This window comes from Xyrauchen texanus, chromosome 25 (assembly GCF_025860055.1).
Source record: "Xyrauchen texanus isolate HMW12.3.18 chromosome 25, RBS_HiC_50CHRs, whole genome shotgun sequence".
Classification (NCBI taxonomy): Eukaryota; Metazoa; Chordata; class Actinopteri; order Cypriniformes; family Catostomidae; genus Xyrauchen; species Xyrauchen texanus.
The window spans coordinates 2,492,430-2,509,913 of NC_068300.1; the positions used below are offsets into that span (position 1 = coordinate 2,492,430).

Below are 17,484 nucleotides of genomic sequence, written 5' to 3' on the forward strand. Positions count from 1 at the left end.
TTTCTTGAGTGTAGTGAAGAATGAAAGCCTGCAGTGGTTCATCATCCCCGGGCCGATTTCGCTAAAGGGCGATGAGCACGATCAAAAAGTGGCAGATTATCTAGCAATAAAGCCTCCATCAGAAGTTGCGCAGTAAAAACTCTTGGGTTCATTCTGGACTCAGCCCCTTCCTTGATGTGTAGTATGCAAATGTTTTGTCTTCTACTACGTCCTTCAAGGTCAGTGCATTTGTCGAAAGGTGCTCTACCACCTGCTTTAAATGTCCCACTTCTTGTTCAAGCTTGGTTACTGTATCCGAAGAAGTGGAAGCATTAGTTTCCAAGCTTGCAAGTTTTGAAGTATGCTCATCCACCGTGATTTTAACAGCCGAAATCGCAGAGCTGGCCTCATGTTGGAATGCCGTTATCTCTCCTCGTATAGACAGCAAGTTGTTCAATCTTGGAGTCTATTATCTCCCCAATATCCGATTTGATTGAGCATATTTCACAGCGCAGAGAAGAGATTGCACTAAGAATCGCTGCGTTACCTGCGTTCTGAGTACTTTCCGCCGACGCATCTTCTGTAGCAGAGTCCGAGGCGGACACGGCCTGATCCGCTACTTTGCGAGGTTTGGCTGGCATGTTTAACTACGAATATCCCAGATCAACAATAATGAAAAATCAATTATAATCAAAACTCTGTTCATTTCCTAACAATAAAGATTATTAAAAGATGTTCTGACTGTAATACTATCTGGATTTAATGCGGAGCTGTCATAGAAGGCGTGCTTCCCGCTCATGTTGAAACCGGAAGTGAGCACTTGTAAATTTTATCTGATGTCAGACGCTCGTGCCCTGTAAGTGCATTTAACAATAGTGGCTGGAGTATCTATTTCCATGTTCCTTAAAATAGAATCACCAATTATTATTATTGCATCACTGAGTACATCACTGAGTGGGGGAGAATCGATTGGAAACCCTAACAGGAACGGGAGAGTGGTCGCTTTGGTGAGTGAGAATGCCACCGAGATGTCACCCAAATGCCCGGCTGAGCCGGCTACAAATTGTGTGGTGCCTGTTGTACTGTCCACATCCGAAACAGTATCTACTGGCTTCTCTTTCTCAATGACCTCCACTAGCATTCGGATGCGTGTCTCTAACTCATTAACCTTCTTCATCATCCTGATTAATTCCTTACATTTATCACTTGTGAATCCCTTACTGCTGATGGAAGAAGCTATACTAAACATATGACATGCAATGCAGGAAGAAATAGCATGAGTGAATGTCATGACTTACCGCAATTGTTTGTTGTAGCTGTTGTTGGTTGTTCCCGAGCGGTGAGAGATTAAGATCAATGTGAATCCCTCTTGCAATTGTTTGTTGTTATGGTTGTACTTGATAAGTGGTGCTTTGAGATCGATGCAATAATCCATTTAACAGCTGTAAAATGCATGCAGTTTAATCACTGCAAAAATAGAAAGCGGATTCACGTGGAGAATGCACGCAGTCGAATTGCGATAAGAGAATAAAGTGAGGAAAAATTCAAAATAGCAGATGTTAAGGATTAAAAGCTGAAAACAGATAAAAAAACCTAGCAGGCGACAACCACAGACTCGATCTTGGCCCAGCAACCAACAGATAAATTACACACAAATGAAACCGTAGAAAAGCATAAAAACCTGAAACAAGCGGTAAAATGACAGGATAAAACAATGAACATATGAGAATAAGAATAAGCAATGCCAGCGTACACCTTGATTGTTTTCCACTGTGTCTCCCCCTGACCAATGGTGCAGCTTTATGCAACCGCCTAGTTTGTACTCATTGCGAGAACATGACCATGACAGCGGTGCGGTCGCGACTTTCATTCCTCAAAATGAATGCTACTTCAGCCGCCCCCGCGTCACTCCTTCTTCCCACGGGAATGAGGATGACCCGGCTGGCGATGGAGGCGACTTGGGGATCGTAGCAGGCTCGGTTTTGCCGGGTAAAACCCCATGAACCACATGCCCCCCAGCACGCTCGCTTGCTTCTGTCTGGGCTCAGGATGAGTGTGGCTCGCCACACGGCCAGTCTGCGTTCTCCCTTGAGACCCTGGAATTGGATGAGGATGTCGCCGTTGCATCTGAGAGCGTTCAGGCTGGGCTGCCACCTTCTGGTCAGCTCTCCCAGTCTGAGGCCGACGCGCAGATGGCTGACATGCTTGCCCGGCTGCCGTGAGCTTAGGCTTGGATTGGAACCCCCGTCCTCCCCACAGCCTTCACGGCTCGACAATTGGTACCTCAGGTCAGGGTGCCGCTCCCAGCCACGTAGAGTACATCAATCACCATTGTGGCTTGCGATCTCGTCATATGTCACAACTCGCCTGCCATCTCCTCCTTTGAGGTCGCTGCACGCCACTCATATCCCGGGCAACCACAACATGACGAAGTACACGCTGTCACGACAGGTTTCACCCAGCGGAGAGTGGAGGCTCCACCCCCAGGTGGTCCAGCTGATTCGGGGCTGATTCAGCATGGCACAGGTAGATCTCTTTGCCTCCCAGGACAACACTCACTGCCCGCTCTGGTACTCCCTGACAGAAGCCCTTGTCGGGACAGACGCATTGGCACACAGCTGGCCCCGGGGGCTGCGCAAGTACGCATTTCCCCCAGTGAGCCTTCTTGCACTGGTGCTGTGCAAGATCAGGGAGTCACCTTAGTGGCTCCTTACTGGCCCACTCGGACTTACTCCCACTCTCAGATCTCACTCTCCTCACGACAGCACTTCCCTGGCAAATTCCCCTGAGGAAGGACCTTCTTTCTCAGGGACGGGGCACCCTCTGGCACCCACGCCCAGACCTCTGGAACCTCCACGTCTGGCCCCTGGACGGGACGTGGAGGATCTGAGTGACCTACCACTTGCAGTCGTAGACACAATCAACCAAGCCAGAGCTCCCTCCATTAGGAAACTTTACACCCTGAAGTGGCGCTTCTTCGTGAATTGGTGTCCTTCCTGAGCTGAAGACCTTATCTATTTGGGCCGCACACAGAGCTTTGGATGTTCTGAGCAGCTCTTTGTTCTGAGCAGCTCGATGAGAAGTGTGGGATCCTCATGGGCACTGGCCAACGGTACCTCCCTAGCAGACATCTGCAAAGCAGTTTGTCCCGTGTTTTGTCAGGTCCGAGCCGGTCCCCCGGTCGCTGTGTTTGTAGAGCTCCTCCCTCATCAGGTAGGACCTACCACCACGACGCTCCCAAGAGTGGCTTGATAACCCACATGGTGTATTATCACCTCCCTCTAGTCTGGGCAAGATGTGGCCTATGCAGAGTCTTTTCCCCCTGAAAGAATAGGACCGGAGAAGACTGCCTTCCCTGACGCATTTCATAGCATTAAGTTGCTTTACACTCTATGCGAGAGACATAGAGAGAGAAAAGGCCGTGGCTGCCGGGCTTGCTCCCATGCTGGTCGTGTAGCACCTGTTCCCCCCTCAGGGGTGCTGGGAACCTAAGATCTGTATATGACACTTTTTCTGGGGGCGTTGGGGAGGGTTATGTGCGGCCGATACAGTTGCTTCTAGCACGCAGCAGCCTGCTTGCACCTGTGTCAGCAGTTCACGTAACACGGTCTAGTGCATGGCACTTTTGAACGGGACCCCTTTTGTGACTTCATTCGACACAACATAAAGTGAGTGACAGAAGGGTAATGTCACGTTTACTGTTGTACCTCCATTCCCTGAGGGAGGGAATGACACTTTGTGTCCCTTCTGCCACGACACTAGACCTACCATGTAAATGGCCATACCTTATTCTCGGCTCCTCAGTTAAAAAATATGACTGACAGACACACGCCCACTTCCCTTTATACCTGTATTTCCGGGGGCGGGACATGCAAATTCTGTCTCAAGTTCAGAGGTACGCAAGGCTCCCAAGGAAGACCCCTTTTGTCACTTCATTCGACACAACGTCTCGTTCCCTCCCTCAGGGAACGGAGGTTACAACAGTAAACATGACGTTTTGTTGCTTTCGCATGTTAGACTCTGAATGTGGCAATACAACAAGACAATTGTAGATGCAGCTATAGAGATACTGGGGATTAAAGATGTTACGGCTGAACTGATTCATGAGATGTTGAATCTTTCTAATTATGATGGACTGTCTCAAGGAGACTAACTTTCTCATGGTTTTCCATATCCTCAACTGGAATGCTAGAAGCTTAATTGCTAATGGACAAGAGTTCAAGAAGGTTGTAGCTGATCTGAAAGTTTTACCTGACGTTATTTGTTTACAAGAAACATGGTTAAGACCACACTTGGACTTTGTCATACCAGGTTACAGCTCTATCAGATGTGACAGAATTGGAAAACAAGGTGGAGGATGGGTACAATTTATTAAGGATATTTTAGCATATAGAAGAGTAAATGTCCCAAATGGGTATGAATGTATAGTAATAGAAACGTGTAGTCCCAGAGGAGATATCAAATTAGTCATTTTCTACAATCCTTGCAAGAATCTGTAAATGGTAAATGGTCTACACTTATATAGCACCTTTTTAACCTTATCTGTATTCAAAACGCTTTACACTGTTGACTCATTCACCCATTCATACACACATTCATACACCAATTGCAGCAGAGCTGCTATGTAATGTGCTAGCCTGCCATTGGGAGCAACTTGGGGTTCAGTGTCTTGCCCAAGGACACTTCGGCATGTGAAGTCGTGTGGGCTGGGATTCGAACCACCAACCCCAACCCACTCTACCAACTGAGCCACGGCCGCCCCATTGCATCTGTCAATGCAAATATTTCCTGAGATCTCAGAAAGTGTTGATAGAAGAGAAATATTGTGTGGAGACTTTAATGCTCATAATACTTTATGGGGAAGTGATCATACAGACACAAATGGAGAAGTAGTTGAAGAACTAATCGAGTAGTATATTATGCTCTATGAATTTTTATATGTATTTGCAGGAAGGTTACGTAATATAAAGATGGTATTTTGTTAAAGCTGAATGGGAAAATTTTTAAGAATATTGTATTGAGTCCACTGAAAGAATATCGATGGAGTGTGATGTTGATAGCTATGCAGTAGCAGCGACATCCAAGATTATCAGTGCTGCATCAACATGTATTCCTAAGAGCACAGTGAATGGGGGAAAAAATGGTTCCATGGTGGAACGTTGAATGAAAAAATGCTATAAAAGAAAGAAATAATGCATTCAGAATTTTAAGGACTCATTTGAGTCAAGATATTCTGATTGATTATCAAAGGAAGAAAGCTAGGGCACGGAAAATAAATAAGTAATTCAAGAAGAATGCATAAAGGCAATTCTGATCCTCCATTGGCAGAGAAATACAATTGGGTGACAATTAGTTAATGATTAAAAAGATGAGTGGGAAAAGATAATCTGTTAAAATCCCAGTGCGGAGAAAGCTGATCTACTGGGTAAGAAGTTTGCAGTTGTACATAGTGGATGTCATTTAGATGAAATTCATAAACAACGAAAAGATTACTTTTTAAGAGCATATACTGATGAACAAAGAAAAAGGATTATGGATTGTCACTTGACATGGACTTCACATTACACGAGTGGAAATTGCCCTTGGAGGGAAGTGGATATATGCTCCAGGACAAGACCAACTATGCTATGTTTAGACAATTACCAGATGAAGTATTGAAAATGATACTAAACCTGTTTAATAAGATATGGAGAGAAGATGTAATACCTGGCAGTTGGAAAGGCGCTCTTGTACTACATTTTGGTAAGCCTGGTAAAGACTCAGCCAACGCAGGAAACTACAGGCCTATAGCATTAATATCTCACTTTTGTAAATGGATGGAAAAGATAATTGTTCGTAGACTGTCATACTATTAAGAACAAAGAGAATTGTTAAGCCCATGCCAAAGTGTATTTTGTAATGGAAGATCTACGGTAGATGCCTTAGTGAAAGTTAGTATTGAGGCAGAAAAAGCAGTTAGTGTAAAAGAGGTTATGGCTATAGTGTATTTTGATGTTGAGAAAGCGTATGACTCAATGTGGAAAGAAGGTCTACTGAATAAAATGCATAAAATGGGTGTTGTTGGAAGGCTATACAACTGGGTTTTAGACTTCCTGTCTAATGGGACATTCTGTGTTAAAGCTGTTTGAGGTGATTTTGATATTATAAATGGTATTCATCAAGGTAGTGCTTTTAGCCCTATCCTGTTTAACATTATGATCAATTGTATTTTTATGAATTTTGGTAGAGATATTGGGTCATCGCTTTATGCAGATGATGGGGCTATATGGAAAAGAGGGGAAAACATTTGATTTGACTAATAGCATTCAGAGTGCTTTATTGAGGTTGAAAGATGTTCATATGACTGGGGATTTAAGATGTCAATTGCAAAGTCATGCTGCATGATCTTTACCAGAATGAGAAGGCCAGATAATGTGCAGATTAAAGTGTATGGTCAACGTATGGAAAGGGTAACAGAGTTCAAATATTTAGGATTATGGTTTGATGAGAAATGGAGGAATCATATTAAACAGGTGAAACAAAATGTAAAAAGGTATTGAATCTCATGAGATCAGTTTCTGGTTTTGAATGGGGAGCAGATAAACAATCACTACTAGATATTTATAGGTCCTTAATACGGTCATGTATTGATTATGGGTTTATGGTATATGGAGCAGCAGCCAAGAGTGTGTTGGAAAAACTATACAGAATATAGTTCAGAGCCCTAAGACTCAGTATTGGTGCAGTTAAAACTACTCCTACTAATGGATTACTGGTGGAAACTGATGAATTACCATTATATTTAAGTTGTTCAAAGTTGTCACTGGCATATTGGGTTAAGTTAAATGGATTTGGATAGGAACAGCCTGCAACAAAGGAATATTCACAACAATGAAAATTTTAAGGATTTGGTTGTAATATTAATAAAGAATTTGGTTTAAATAGGCTAGATTGTGGACCAAATACTGTATGGGGTAATGTTCCTCCATGGATATTTCCAGAGCCCACGGTGGACTTGCAACTTGTGGAGCAGAAGTGACAATGGACTGAAAGGAATGTGGGTAACATTGGATATTTGGCTCAAGTTTATGTGAAAAGGAATTATTATAACTATATGCCAATATTTACTGATGGATCTAAATATCCAGGAAGTGAACATGTAGGAACAGGAGTGTGAGTCTGATGTAGTCATATGCAAAATAATGAATGATAGATCATCTGTATTTACAGCTGAAATAGTAACCATAATTTTAGGATTACAACGGACATAAGAGGTAAGGACACTCCACTGCAGCTCTTAATAGTTTGAACTCAAAAGAAACAATAAGAGATTATTTATTTTTGGAAATATTGACTATAATGCTGAGAATACAAATAGTTGAAATTGATGTACAGTTTTGTTGGGTTCCTGAACATTTTGGTGTGGAGGGTAATGAGAAAGCAGATAATATTGCAAAGAGAGAATTGAAATCAAATGAGGATGAAATAATGAAAGTTCCCTTTGAAAAAGGTGAGACCAAATCATTATTAAGAAAGGCAGTGAGGGATTTGTGGCAGAAGTGGGACACAGATATATAAGGGAAACACTATTATAGCATACAGATATCAATCAAAGGGAAGTGCAGAAAAGAGCTTGGCATTATAACTATTTATTTAATGGCGAAGTGCATATCAGATAAATGTGATGTTTGTAATGTTCCTGAATATGTTGAGCATGTCATTGTGTGGTGTAGTAAATGCAATTCAGAGAGGAACATCTTACGTGATATATGAACTAGAACGAGGATGGAATTTGAGAAAATTAGGGAATGCTGCAAGGTTCTCTTTCATTTTTTTTTTAAATACAGAATTAGATCGTAAAATATATGTTTTTTCTTTTCTTTTATGTAACCGGTTATAAAACCCTGATGTCACACTCTCCAGTGCACTAGGTGGCGGTATACGCGTATGCATGCTGGTTTGCGATCCGCCATTAAACAAAAGAATAAGAAGTTGTTCGCGCGCTCGATTCGGGACGTGTTCATCTCATCTGTGAGATCTAGGCATGTTGTGTTTTTCTGTGCATGAAGTTTTTTCTCTCTTTGGCGTTTTAATGATCGTAATAGAAGATTATTATCGTCGTTTGTGACGTTATGACTCTTTAAAATATCCAGTGTCAGGAGAAACAAACAAAACACTTCGGAGCCTCTTCAGCGGGAATTTGTAATAAATATACATTGATTTTACAACAGTAACCATATTTTAACCATGATATTCGTAGTGAAACTATAGTACTACAGGAAAACGAATTCTGTGGTTTAAAAAACATAATTTTGTGATTATAATTGTTTTACTACAATAACTATAGTTTAAATATGATTACTGAGGTAATTTAACCATTGTATTTGTAATAAAACCAAAGTAATCACAAGATTAACCATGAATAATCTTTATTAAAACATTGTTGTGTCCCAAAAAAAACTAAAACAAACATATCCCACCTCAGTCATGTTTACTACAATATTACTATAGTAAAACCATGTTTCAGACTAAAAAACTAAAATATTACAGTGTTTTTATTTTACTATAGATTTATCATGTTAATCTTGTGATTTATTATGGTTTTTCTTCAAATACCATGATTAAACTACTACAGTAACCAGTTAAACTATGATATTTGTGCTCAAACCATAATAACACAAAATTAACCACAGTTTTCAATTTCCTGTTTTATTACTGTGGAGTCACTTTGAATATCATTGTTAAAATATGTATACTGTAGTAAAATCATGGTAAATTTAACACATAACTTAATCAATGTCAGGCCAGAGAGAGGGTGAAAAATGTTTTAATGCAGAAAACGTTACTAACTTTATCAGTGGACCTGACTTTTTTTTTACAGTGGAAACTATATAGAAAAAGAGCATTTCATGAACCCTTAAACATAATATAAAAATGTTTTTTAAAATTATGCCATTTTAAATTCGTTCCAATGTTCTGAAATATTGTTTGTTAATAATCTAGTTTCCATCCACTTTTCACGCTGTTCACATTTTCAAGTGAAAATGTGAAAATAAATTTTTGCAAAATTTGCCGTCCTCTCCGTTTCCATTCAAATGGCTTTTTATCGATAGAAAATGGTGTGCGTGATGACGTCATGCTTCAAAAACACTTTGTCGCTTAAGTTATGTTTTATCGCAAAAGAAATCTGCCCTTAAGCCGTTTCCATACAGAAATGAGTGTATATCACTAATTGTGTACCTTTCTCCTCACAGATGTCCCTAATATTTTCCCTGAAGTTGAAAACGAATTGTCATGTTCAAGCTGGCAACCTGCACTAAGTAGTGGGTGAAACTTTCAGTCTTACTATAAGGACCATCCATCGATGTGTATGATTTAAAATATTGAAGTTTTAAAATGTTTAAAAACTTGTTTTCTGAAAGTGAACTTGGCATTTTAGTTCATTTGATAGTTTATATTCTAAAAAAAAGTGAAGAACATTCTGAGAGTCATTCAGCCGACTTTTTCATCTACAGAACTGGGTAAGGCTAATTTAAGATTGTGTAAAGGAAAGGCAACTATATAGGCCTAACTATATAATTTTTTCATTTGTTTAATTTAATGCTTTATACATTTGGTCATTTATTTTATTAAATTTGTGACGGACACTTTAAAATATTCAGTTTCAGGAGAAACAAGCAGAAATGTGAGAATATCATGTTTAATTTCTGATAAATGAGTTCCTTAAATTTTTCGGCTGATTGTAAATGAGTTAAATGAAGGCGAGTAAATGTTAAAGTCTGTTATAATATCTTATAATATTCCTGCTGTCTGGGAAATGAAACCAAACTCCACACATTTATATTTATAGGATACCATATCAGAGACAAATTTATTTAACAGAGTTGTTTATAATCTTATAATAATATTTTTGAGATTGATGAATGTCAGTCCATTATAATGATGATGTTTTTTTGTTCAGATGTTCATCTTGAGAGCAGGTGGATGTGATCTGCTGTAATTCAGTAGGAACTGATCTGTCCATGCTGGATTTTGATGATTTCATCACAGAAATCTCTCAGCTGAAGAAAGAGGTGACGTCACTGAAGACAAAACTGATGGAGAGAGACGACAGGTTACAGGTTAAACATTCATTTCATCCTTAAAGTTGAGATTGTAAGCTTTCAAGGGATGTGATACGATGAACGGTACAGATGTGATTGTGTTGTGTTTGTCAGGAACTGGAGAAGGTTTCCTGTCAATCTTCAGTGTGTGTGACTGATGGGACCTCCACAGAATGTCAGGATTCAGTGTGGAGCGGCAGAGATCAGGCCACACCACAGCGACTGCTGGACAAACTCTCTGAACAGAGATCCAGAGACACACAGGACTCACAGCTCACTTTACTCTGTTCTACTGACGGTAATCAGGGTGATCAAACCTCCACAGAGTCTCGGACTTCTGTCTGTAATGCTGGAGAACAACAGATGCTGCAGATACCAGTGAAGATCGAAGTGAAGCAGGAGGAGATAAAAGAAGAGGAGCAACAGAGTAATGAAGATGATGATCAAACCTCCACAGAGTCTCTGACTTCTGTCTGTAACGCTGGAGAACAGCAGATGCTGATGACACCAGTGAAGATTGAAGTGAAGCAGGAGGAGATAAAAGTAGAGGAACAACAGAGTAATGATGGTGAAGATCAAACCTCCACAGAGTCTCTGACTTCTGTCTGTAACGCTGGAGAACAGCAAATGCTGCAGATACCAGTGAAGATGTGTTCAGTGACGCTGCTGGACTGCAGGAACCTGATGAAGATAAGAGGAGAAATCAAAGTAGAGGAACAACAGAGTAATGAAGATGATGGTGATCAAACCTCCACAGAGTCTCTGACTTCTGTCTGTAACACTGGAGAACAGCAGATGCTGCAGATACCAGTGAAGATTGAAGTGAAGCAGGAGGTAAAAGAAGAAAACATAGCAGAGGAACAACAGAGTAAGGAGAATGATGACAATCAAATCTACACAGAGTCTCTGACTTCTGTCTGTAACGCTGAAGAACAGCAGATGCTGATGACACCAGTGAAGATCGAAGTGAAGCAGGAGGAGATAAAAGAAGAAAACACAACAGAGGAACAACAGAGAGATGAAGATGATTATGTTTCTTCAGGTATGTTTCTTCCTTTAATGATTGACATTTTCATGTCAGTCGACTGCCATTTTTTATCGTTTTAAGTCGTTTTATCACTCAAAACAGTTCCTTGCTGTTTTTATTTTTAAGTGTTCAGTTTAAAAAGGTGTATGTACTACAGTGTTTTTTACCAGCTGCACTGCACGTTTTTGTATCTACAGTGTAGCATCGGGGAATAAAAATAAAATGCTGTTTGCTTGTCATCCAACTTAATAAAAGGAAAGCTGCAAATAAAGAATAAAGCACACATTATTATTCTATTTCATCATCCTGTATTGGTTGGATTTCTAGGTCAGTGGTTCTCAACTGGTTTTGCTTCGAGACCCAGATTTTACAATGGGTATCAAGTAGTGACCCACCATAGTAAAGAACATAACCTGTATTTAAAGGGTCATGAAACACTAAGCTTAATTTATTGAAATGTTAACAGATATGTACAATGATGAGCCAAAACATCATGACACTCACAGGAGAAGTGAATAACGTTAATCATCTCCTAACAAGGCCACATATCAAGGTCTGGGTAGATTAGATGATAAGCAAACAATCAGTTCTTGTTATCAACGTGTTGAATGCAGGAGAAATAGGCAGTAGTAAAGACCTGAGCCACTTTTACAAGGGCCAAATTGTTATGGCCGGACGACTGGGTCAGAGTATCTCTGAAACAGCAAGGCTTGTGGGGTGCTCTTGGTCAGCACTGGTGAGTACCTACCGACAGTGGTCTGAGGAGGGACAAATCACAAACTGGCGACAGGGTGTTGGGCACCCAAGGCTTATCGATGTGCCTACAATGGGCACACAAGCCTCGGAAGTGGACCTTGAATCAGTGGAAGAAGGTCGCCTGGTCCGATGAGTCCTGTTTTCTTTTACATCATATGGATGGGCTTGTCCATAGGGGAGACCGTAGATGGCTCCTTATTTCTGTGGTTAGATTGATTATAGATAGTCTTTTGAAAAAGTAAATAAATAAACGTCATTATTTCTTATAAAAAAAATCGAATAATTGTGAGAAATATTGTGACCGGTAGGTTTGTTTCACATCTGTTGAAAATCCATCTTTCAAAAAGTTGAACAACAAAAATTTTTTTTTTATTTAATTGCATTTTTTTAAATTAGTTAAAATCGAGTTAAAATCAATAAAAAATAAAGTTAAAAGTTTGAAATCAAGCAGCCTTGTGAAATTGCGTAGGCTATTACTTAATGAAAATTACCCCAAAGTACCACCTAGCGTCCAACATGTAGTAATACCAGTGTTAGTCGGTTTGAATGTGAACACCGCACCTGTGTGAAAATTATGATACTGTGGCAAGTCTAATGATTATTGTGGCAGCGGGGGCATCGTCAAGTGCCCGTCCGGAGAGAGAGAGAAAGTGGTAAGGGCGCTTACACCTGAGCTAAATTAAGTCTAACACCTGTCTCTAATTCCAGTGAGCACGGGGAGAGTGGATAAAACCACCCATGCCACCAACAGTCGGGAGAGTGAGAGTCTGGGCCCTGAGCAGTTATTATTGTGAAGCTGTAGAGTTCGTATTGTGAAGCTGGAAAATTATTATTGTGAAGCTGTAGAGCTCGTATGGTGAAGCTGGAAAATTATTATTGTGAAGCTGAAGGGTTATTATTGTGAAGCTGTGAGCACTGCAGTGTGTCCATTAAAAAATCTTTACCTGTGAGAGGAGCAACTCGCCTTTCGTGTCCTCCTTATCATCATCAGCCTTTACACTAGTGCCAAGGACATGGGAAGGAGGAGGGATACGCGTTAGTAGAGTTCTTGCCAATACCATCCACCCCAACGGAGCAGCTGCGGCCGTCTGCCGGGTGACAGAGAAGCCCGGCCGCCTGGAAGCGGAGGAGCGATCAGGGCCACTGCCAGGGGCGGAGGAGTTACCTACCAGCCGCTGAAACGTGGCGGGTCTGAGAGCGGGTAGGGGCTCGCTGCCGACCGCCTGGAGTGGGAGAACCGCTGCCTGGGGTGGGGGAGACCCCTTCTGTTCCCCAAGAATGGCGGGGTGTTCTATCCACCAGGGGCTGGAGGACTGCCTCCGATCCACCCAGCATGTCATCCGGAGCATCCTTGTCCAGGAGAGAGCCCCGGCCGTGACCCGGATATCAGCAGCCAGCCCCCAACAGGCTCTGAGACACGTGCTGGAAATGGCTGCTGGTGGGTAATCATGACATCGGGGGAGTGATCGACCAGGTGGTACTGCTGGTTCATGGACTGCCAAAGGGGACAGCGGAATGGGTCCAGTGCCACCGCCTGGCGTCTCTGGATGAAGCTGTCCAGATTGCGGAGAACCATTTGGTGGCGTACCCGAGGGAGGAAGAGCTCTCTCTCTCTCTCTCTCTCTCTCTCTCTCTCTCTCCCGACTTCTGGTAACGTGGGTGGTTTTATCCGCTCTCCCTGTGCTCACTGGAATTAGAGACAGGTGTTAGACATAATTTAGCTCAGGTGTAAGTGCACTTACTGCTTTCTCTCAGGACAGGCACTTCACCCCCTCATCAGGTTTTGAAGAAATATAAAGTTGTGTATCGTCGGCATAACAGTGGAAACTTATTCCACAATTCCTGATAATATCTCCCAGGGGAAGCATATACAAGAAGAAAATCAGAGACCCTAAAACTGATCCCTGTGGCACTCCATATTTTACTTTTGTTTGGTTTGACAATTCCTTATTTACATAGACAATGTGGTAGGGGTTTGCTAAATATGACCTAAACCATGCTAATGCAACTCCACAAATGCCAACATAATTCTCCCACCTATTCAAGAGTATGCCTATTCTTTACCTCATCAGTGCTGTTTAAAGTGTCAGGGCTATCTTACCTCAGGGGTGTATTTTAAGTTGATTTGTTTGTTGTATTTAAAGCATTTTTAAAATGTTTAAAAGTACCCATTTTGGATTTAGCTTTGAAAAAGTTGTCTTTAACTATATAATGTTGAGTAGTTTGCAATTCTTAATCAAAACCATGCTTCATTCGGCCCTCACTGATGCGCATATCTAATATGAGCAACATATTTACTGAACGTGAGACGAATACAGTCAAATTTGCACATCACAAATGAATACTGGACGTTTGTGGAATTCTGATATTGAATTAATGTTCAGTTTGATTTCTTTTTACATTTCTCCCTCTTTAATTGATTTTTGTCTATTTACTGTGTTTATTGTAGAGCTGATGGAAGCGAAAGAGAAATGTCAAGAACTGAATAAAGTGGAGGACCAACATCAGTGTCAGAAACATCATGATTTTATAACCGGAAAAAAATCTTTGAGTTGCTCAAAGACTAAGAAGAATTTTTCACCAGAAAAGTATGAAAGAAGAGCAGCCAAAAATACTTTCACCTGCTCACAGTGTGGAAAGATTTTCACAAGTAAATGCCGGTTTAATAAACACATGAAAATTCATATTGGAGAGAAACCTTACACGTGCCATCAGTGTGGGAAAGGTTTTGCATATACAGTTTATCTCAAACGTCATCTCGACTGTCACTCTGGAGTGAGACCATTTGAATGTGAAAAGTGTGGTAAAACATTTGTTTTGAATTCAAGCCTAAGAAAACATCTGAAAACTCACACAGATGAGAAGCCTTATAAGTGTTCTTTTTGTGCAAACCGTTTTGCACGCCTGTCCTTTTTGAAAAAGCACCAGAAAATACATACCGGTGTGGGGGCTCATATGTGTTTTGAATGTGGGAAGACCTTTATTTCAGCCGGCAGCATGAAACAGCACCAAAGAATTCATGCTGGAGAAAAACCATACAAGTGCTCACACTGTGGAAAGAGTTTCACTCAGTTACAACACCTGAAAACACACAAGAGAATTCATACTGGAGAAAAACCTTACAAGTGCTCACACTGTGGAAAGAGTTTCGCACTGTCACAAAACCTGAAAACACACGAGAGAATTCATACTGGAGAAAAACCTTACAAGTGCTCACACTGTGGAAAGAGTTTCACTTGGTTAAATTACTGGAAAACACACGAAAGAATTCATACTGGAGAAAAACCTTACAAGTGCTCACACTGTGAAAAGAGTTTCACTTGGTTAAAGTACCTGAAAACACATGAGATATCTCATACTGGAGAAAAACCTTACAAGTGCTCTCACTGTGAAAAGAGTTTCACTCTTTCACAAAACCTGAAAACACATGAGAGAATTCATACTGGAGAAAAACCTTATAAGTGCTCACACTGTGAAAAGAGTTTCACTCGTTTACAAGAGCTGAAAAAACACGAGAGAATTCATACTGGAGAAAAACCTTATAAGTGCTCACACTGTAAAAAGAGTTTCACTCAGTCATATAACCTGAAAACACACGAGAGAATTCATACTGGAGAAAAACCTTACAAGTGCTCACACTGTGAAAAGAGTTTCACTCAGTCACAAAACCTGAAAACACATGAGAGAATTCATACTGGAGAAAAACCTTACAAGTGCTCACACTGTGAAAAGAGTTTCACTCTTTCACAAGACCTGAAAACACACGAGAGAATTCATACTGGAGAAAAACCTTACAAGTGCTCACACTGTGGAAAGAGTTTCACATGTTCACAACACCTGAAAACACACGAGAGAATTCATACTGGAGAAAAACCTTACAAGTGCTCACACTGTGAAAAGAGTTTCACTCATTCACAAGGCCTGAAAAATCATGAGAGAATTCATACTGGAGAAAAACCTTACAAGTGCTCACACTGTGAAAAGAGATTCACTCATTCACAAGGCCTGAAAAAACATGAGAGAATTCATACTGGAGAAAAACCTTACAAGTGCTCACACTGTGAAAATAGTTTCGCTCTGTCACAAGACCTGAAAAAACACGAGAGAATTCATACTGGAGAAAAACCTTACAAATGCTCACACTGTGGAAAGAGTTTCACTCAGTTACGTTACCTGAAAAAACATGAGAGAATTCATACTGGAGAAAAACCTTACAAGTGCTCACAATGTGGAAAGAGTTTCAATCAGTCATATAACTTGAAAAAACACAAGAGAATTCATACTGGAGAAAAACCTTACAAGTGCTCACATTGTGGAAAGAGTTTCACTCAATCATATAACCTGAAAACACATGAGAGAATTCATACTGGAGAAAAACCTTACAAGTGCTCCCACTGTGAAAAGAGTTTCACTCATTCTCAAGACCTGAAAACACACGAGAGAATTCATACTGGAGAGAAATCATACCACTGCTCTTCATGTGGGAAAAATTTCAGGGCAGCAAGTAATCTACATAGACATGTAAAAAAGAATTGCCCAAATAGACACACTGAGCAAAACTCATCTTCAGGTCCAACAAGATTAAGTAAATATTTGGAAAGATGAACCCAAAGATTGAACCCAAATTGAGTATCATATTCTAAGGAAATATGTGATGTTTCATTTGTGAATGAATTAGTCTTTTTAAGCCAATCTTTAAGTGAACTAATCGTTCTCATTCACCTCAATACACTGACTTAGACTTCATGTTCACTGACTTCATTCTCTTTCAAAGCCAGTGAGCTCTAGTTTGATTTGCGAGAATGCTTTGGTGATTTTTCATGCCTGTAAAGACTGAATATAGTGCAAGCAGATAGGATTAGAGTGTGGAAGCAATTGTTGGTTTTACCGACTGAAGGAATACACCTCTGAATCAGGTTGTTTGATTCTGATTTAAATACAGTATGTATTCTTTGTATTGAACCAAGAGGTCAGTGTGTGGCGTTTTGATCTTCTATTGGTCATGTGTACTCTCGTCTTTTAGATTCGCAGTTCAGAGTTCACCAAACTTAAACTTTCAATATGCAGCATAGTATGAAATGTATTTGATGAGGTTGCAATTATTGATTGAGTACATACAAAATCAGTGTTCAAATCAATAACGTTACCTTGCCCAGATTCACTACTGTAAGGCTACAAAAAGAACAAGTATTTTTAGCTGTCATGTCGGATTTGGTTTGAAATTGCAGGCTTATGTCAGTCATCCTTGCGTCTTTACATCATGTCCGTAAACTTAGACACAGCAATGTACTTATTAATTTGTTTAGGGTGTTACCAAGAAACTATTATTTTGCACATGTCTACATATTTTTTTAATGTTTAATAAAGTATATTTCATCTCCATCATTACTGAATCCTCATTTTCTGTTAGATTTATATTGTGTGCAGTGCATAGATGTAATATTGTAGTATAAAGGCCGTGACACACCAAAGCGAAGTCAAAGAACTAGCGCCAACTAAAGCAGACTGTTGGGTTGGCTCACATCGCCTGCGTCTGTGTCAGAAAGTTGCTCTTGAACACACCGCAAAGACGAAACCCGATGGCCAACTAGCACGTCCATTCTGCATCTCCGTGAGAGGAAATAACTTTCCGTACCAGCA

At 40.6% G+C, this 17,484-nt stretch overlaps 2 protein-coding genes and 1 long non-coding RNA gene across 4 annotated transcripts in view; 2 read left to right on the forward strand and 1 right to left on the reverse strand.

Moving 5' to 3' along the window:
* The window catches only part of LOC127618652 (uncharacterized), a 202,113-nt gene that overhangs the window by 46,779 nt on the left and 137,850 nt on the right, over positions 1-17,484 (reverse strand). The window lies entirely within an intron of this gene.
* The window catches only part of LOC127618567 (zinc finger protein 436-like), a 185,794-nt gene continuing 176,281 nt past the window's right edge, over positions 7,972-17,484 (forward strand). The window contains exon 1 of the mRNA XM_052091104.1: positions 7,972-7,989. The gene's annotated coding sequence lies outside the window, so the exon portion shown is untranslated. The remainder of the gene's footprint in view (positions 7,990-17,484) is intronic.
* LOC127618545 (zinc finger protein 721-like) overlaps positions 9,217-17,484 on the forward strand; it is a 28,256-nt gene continuing 19,988 nt past the window's right edge. The window contains exons 1-4 of the mRNA XM_052091046.1: positions 9,217-9,479; positions 9,920-10,079; positions 10,176-11,103; positions 14,294-16,365. Of these exons, the coding sequence (XP_051947006.1) occupies positions 9,981-10,079; positions 10,176-11,103; positions 14,294-16,365 (3,099 nt within the window). The 5' untranslated portion in view covers positions 9,217-9,479; positions 9,920-9,980. The remainder of the gene's footprint in view (positions 9,480-9,919; positions 10,080-10,175; positions 11,104-14,293; positions 16,366-17,484) is intronic.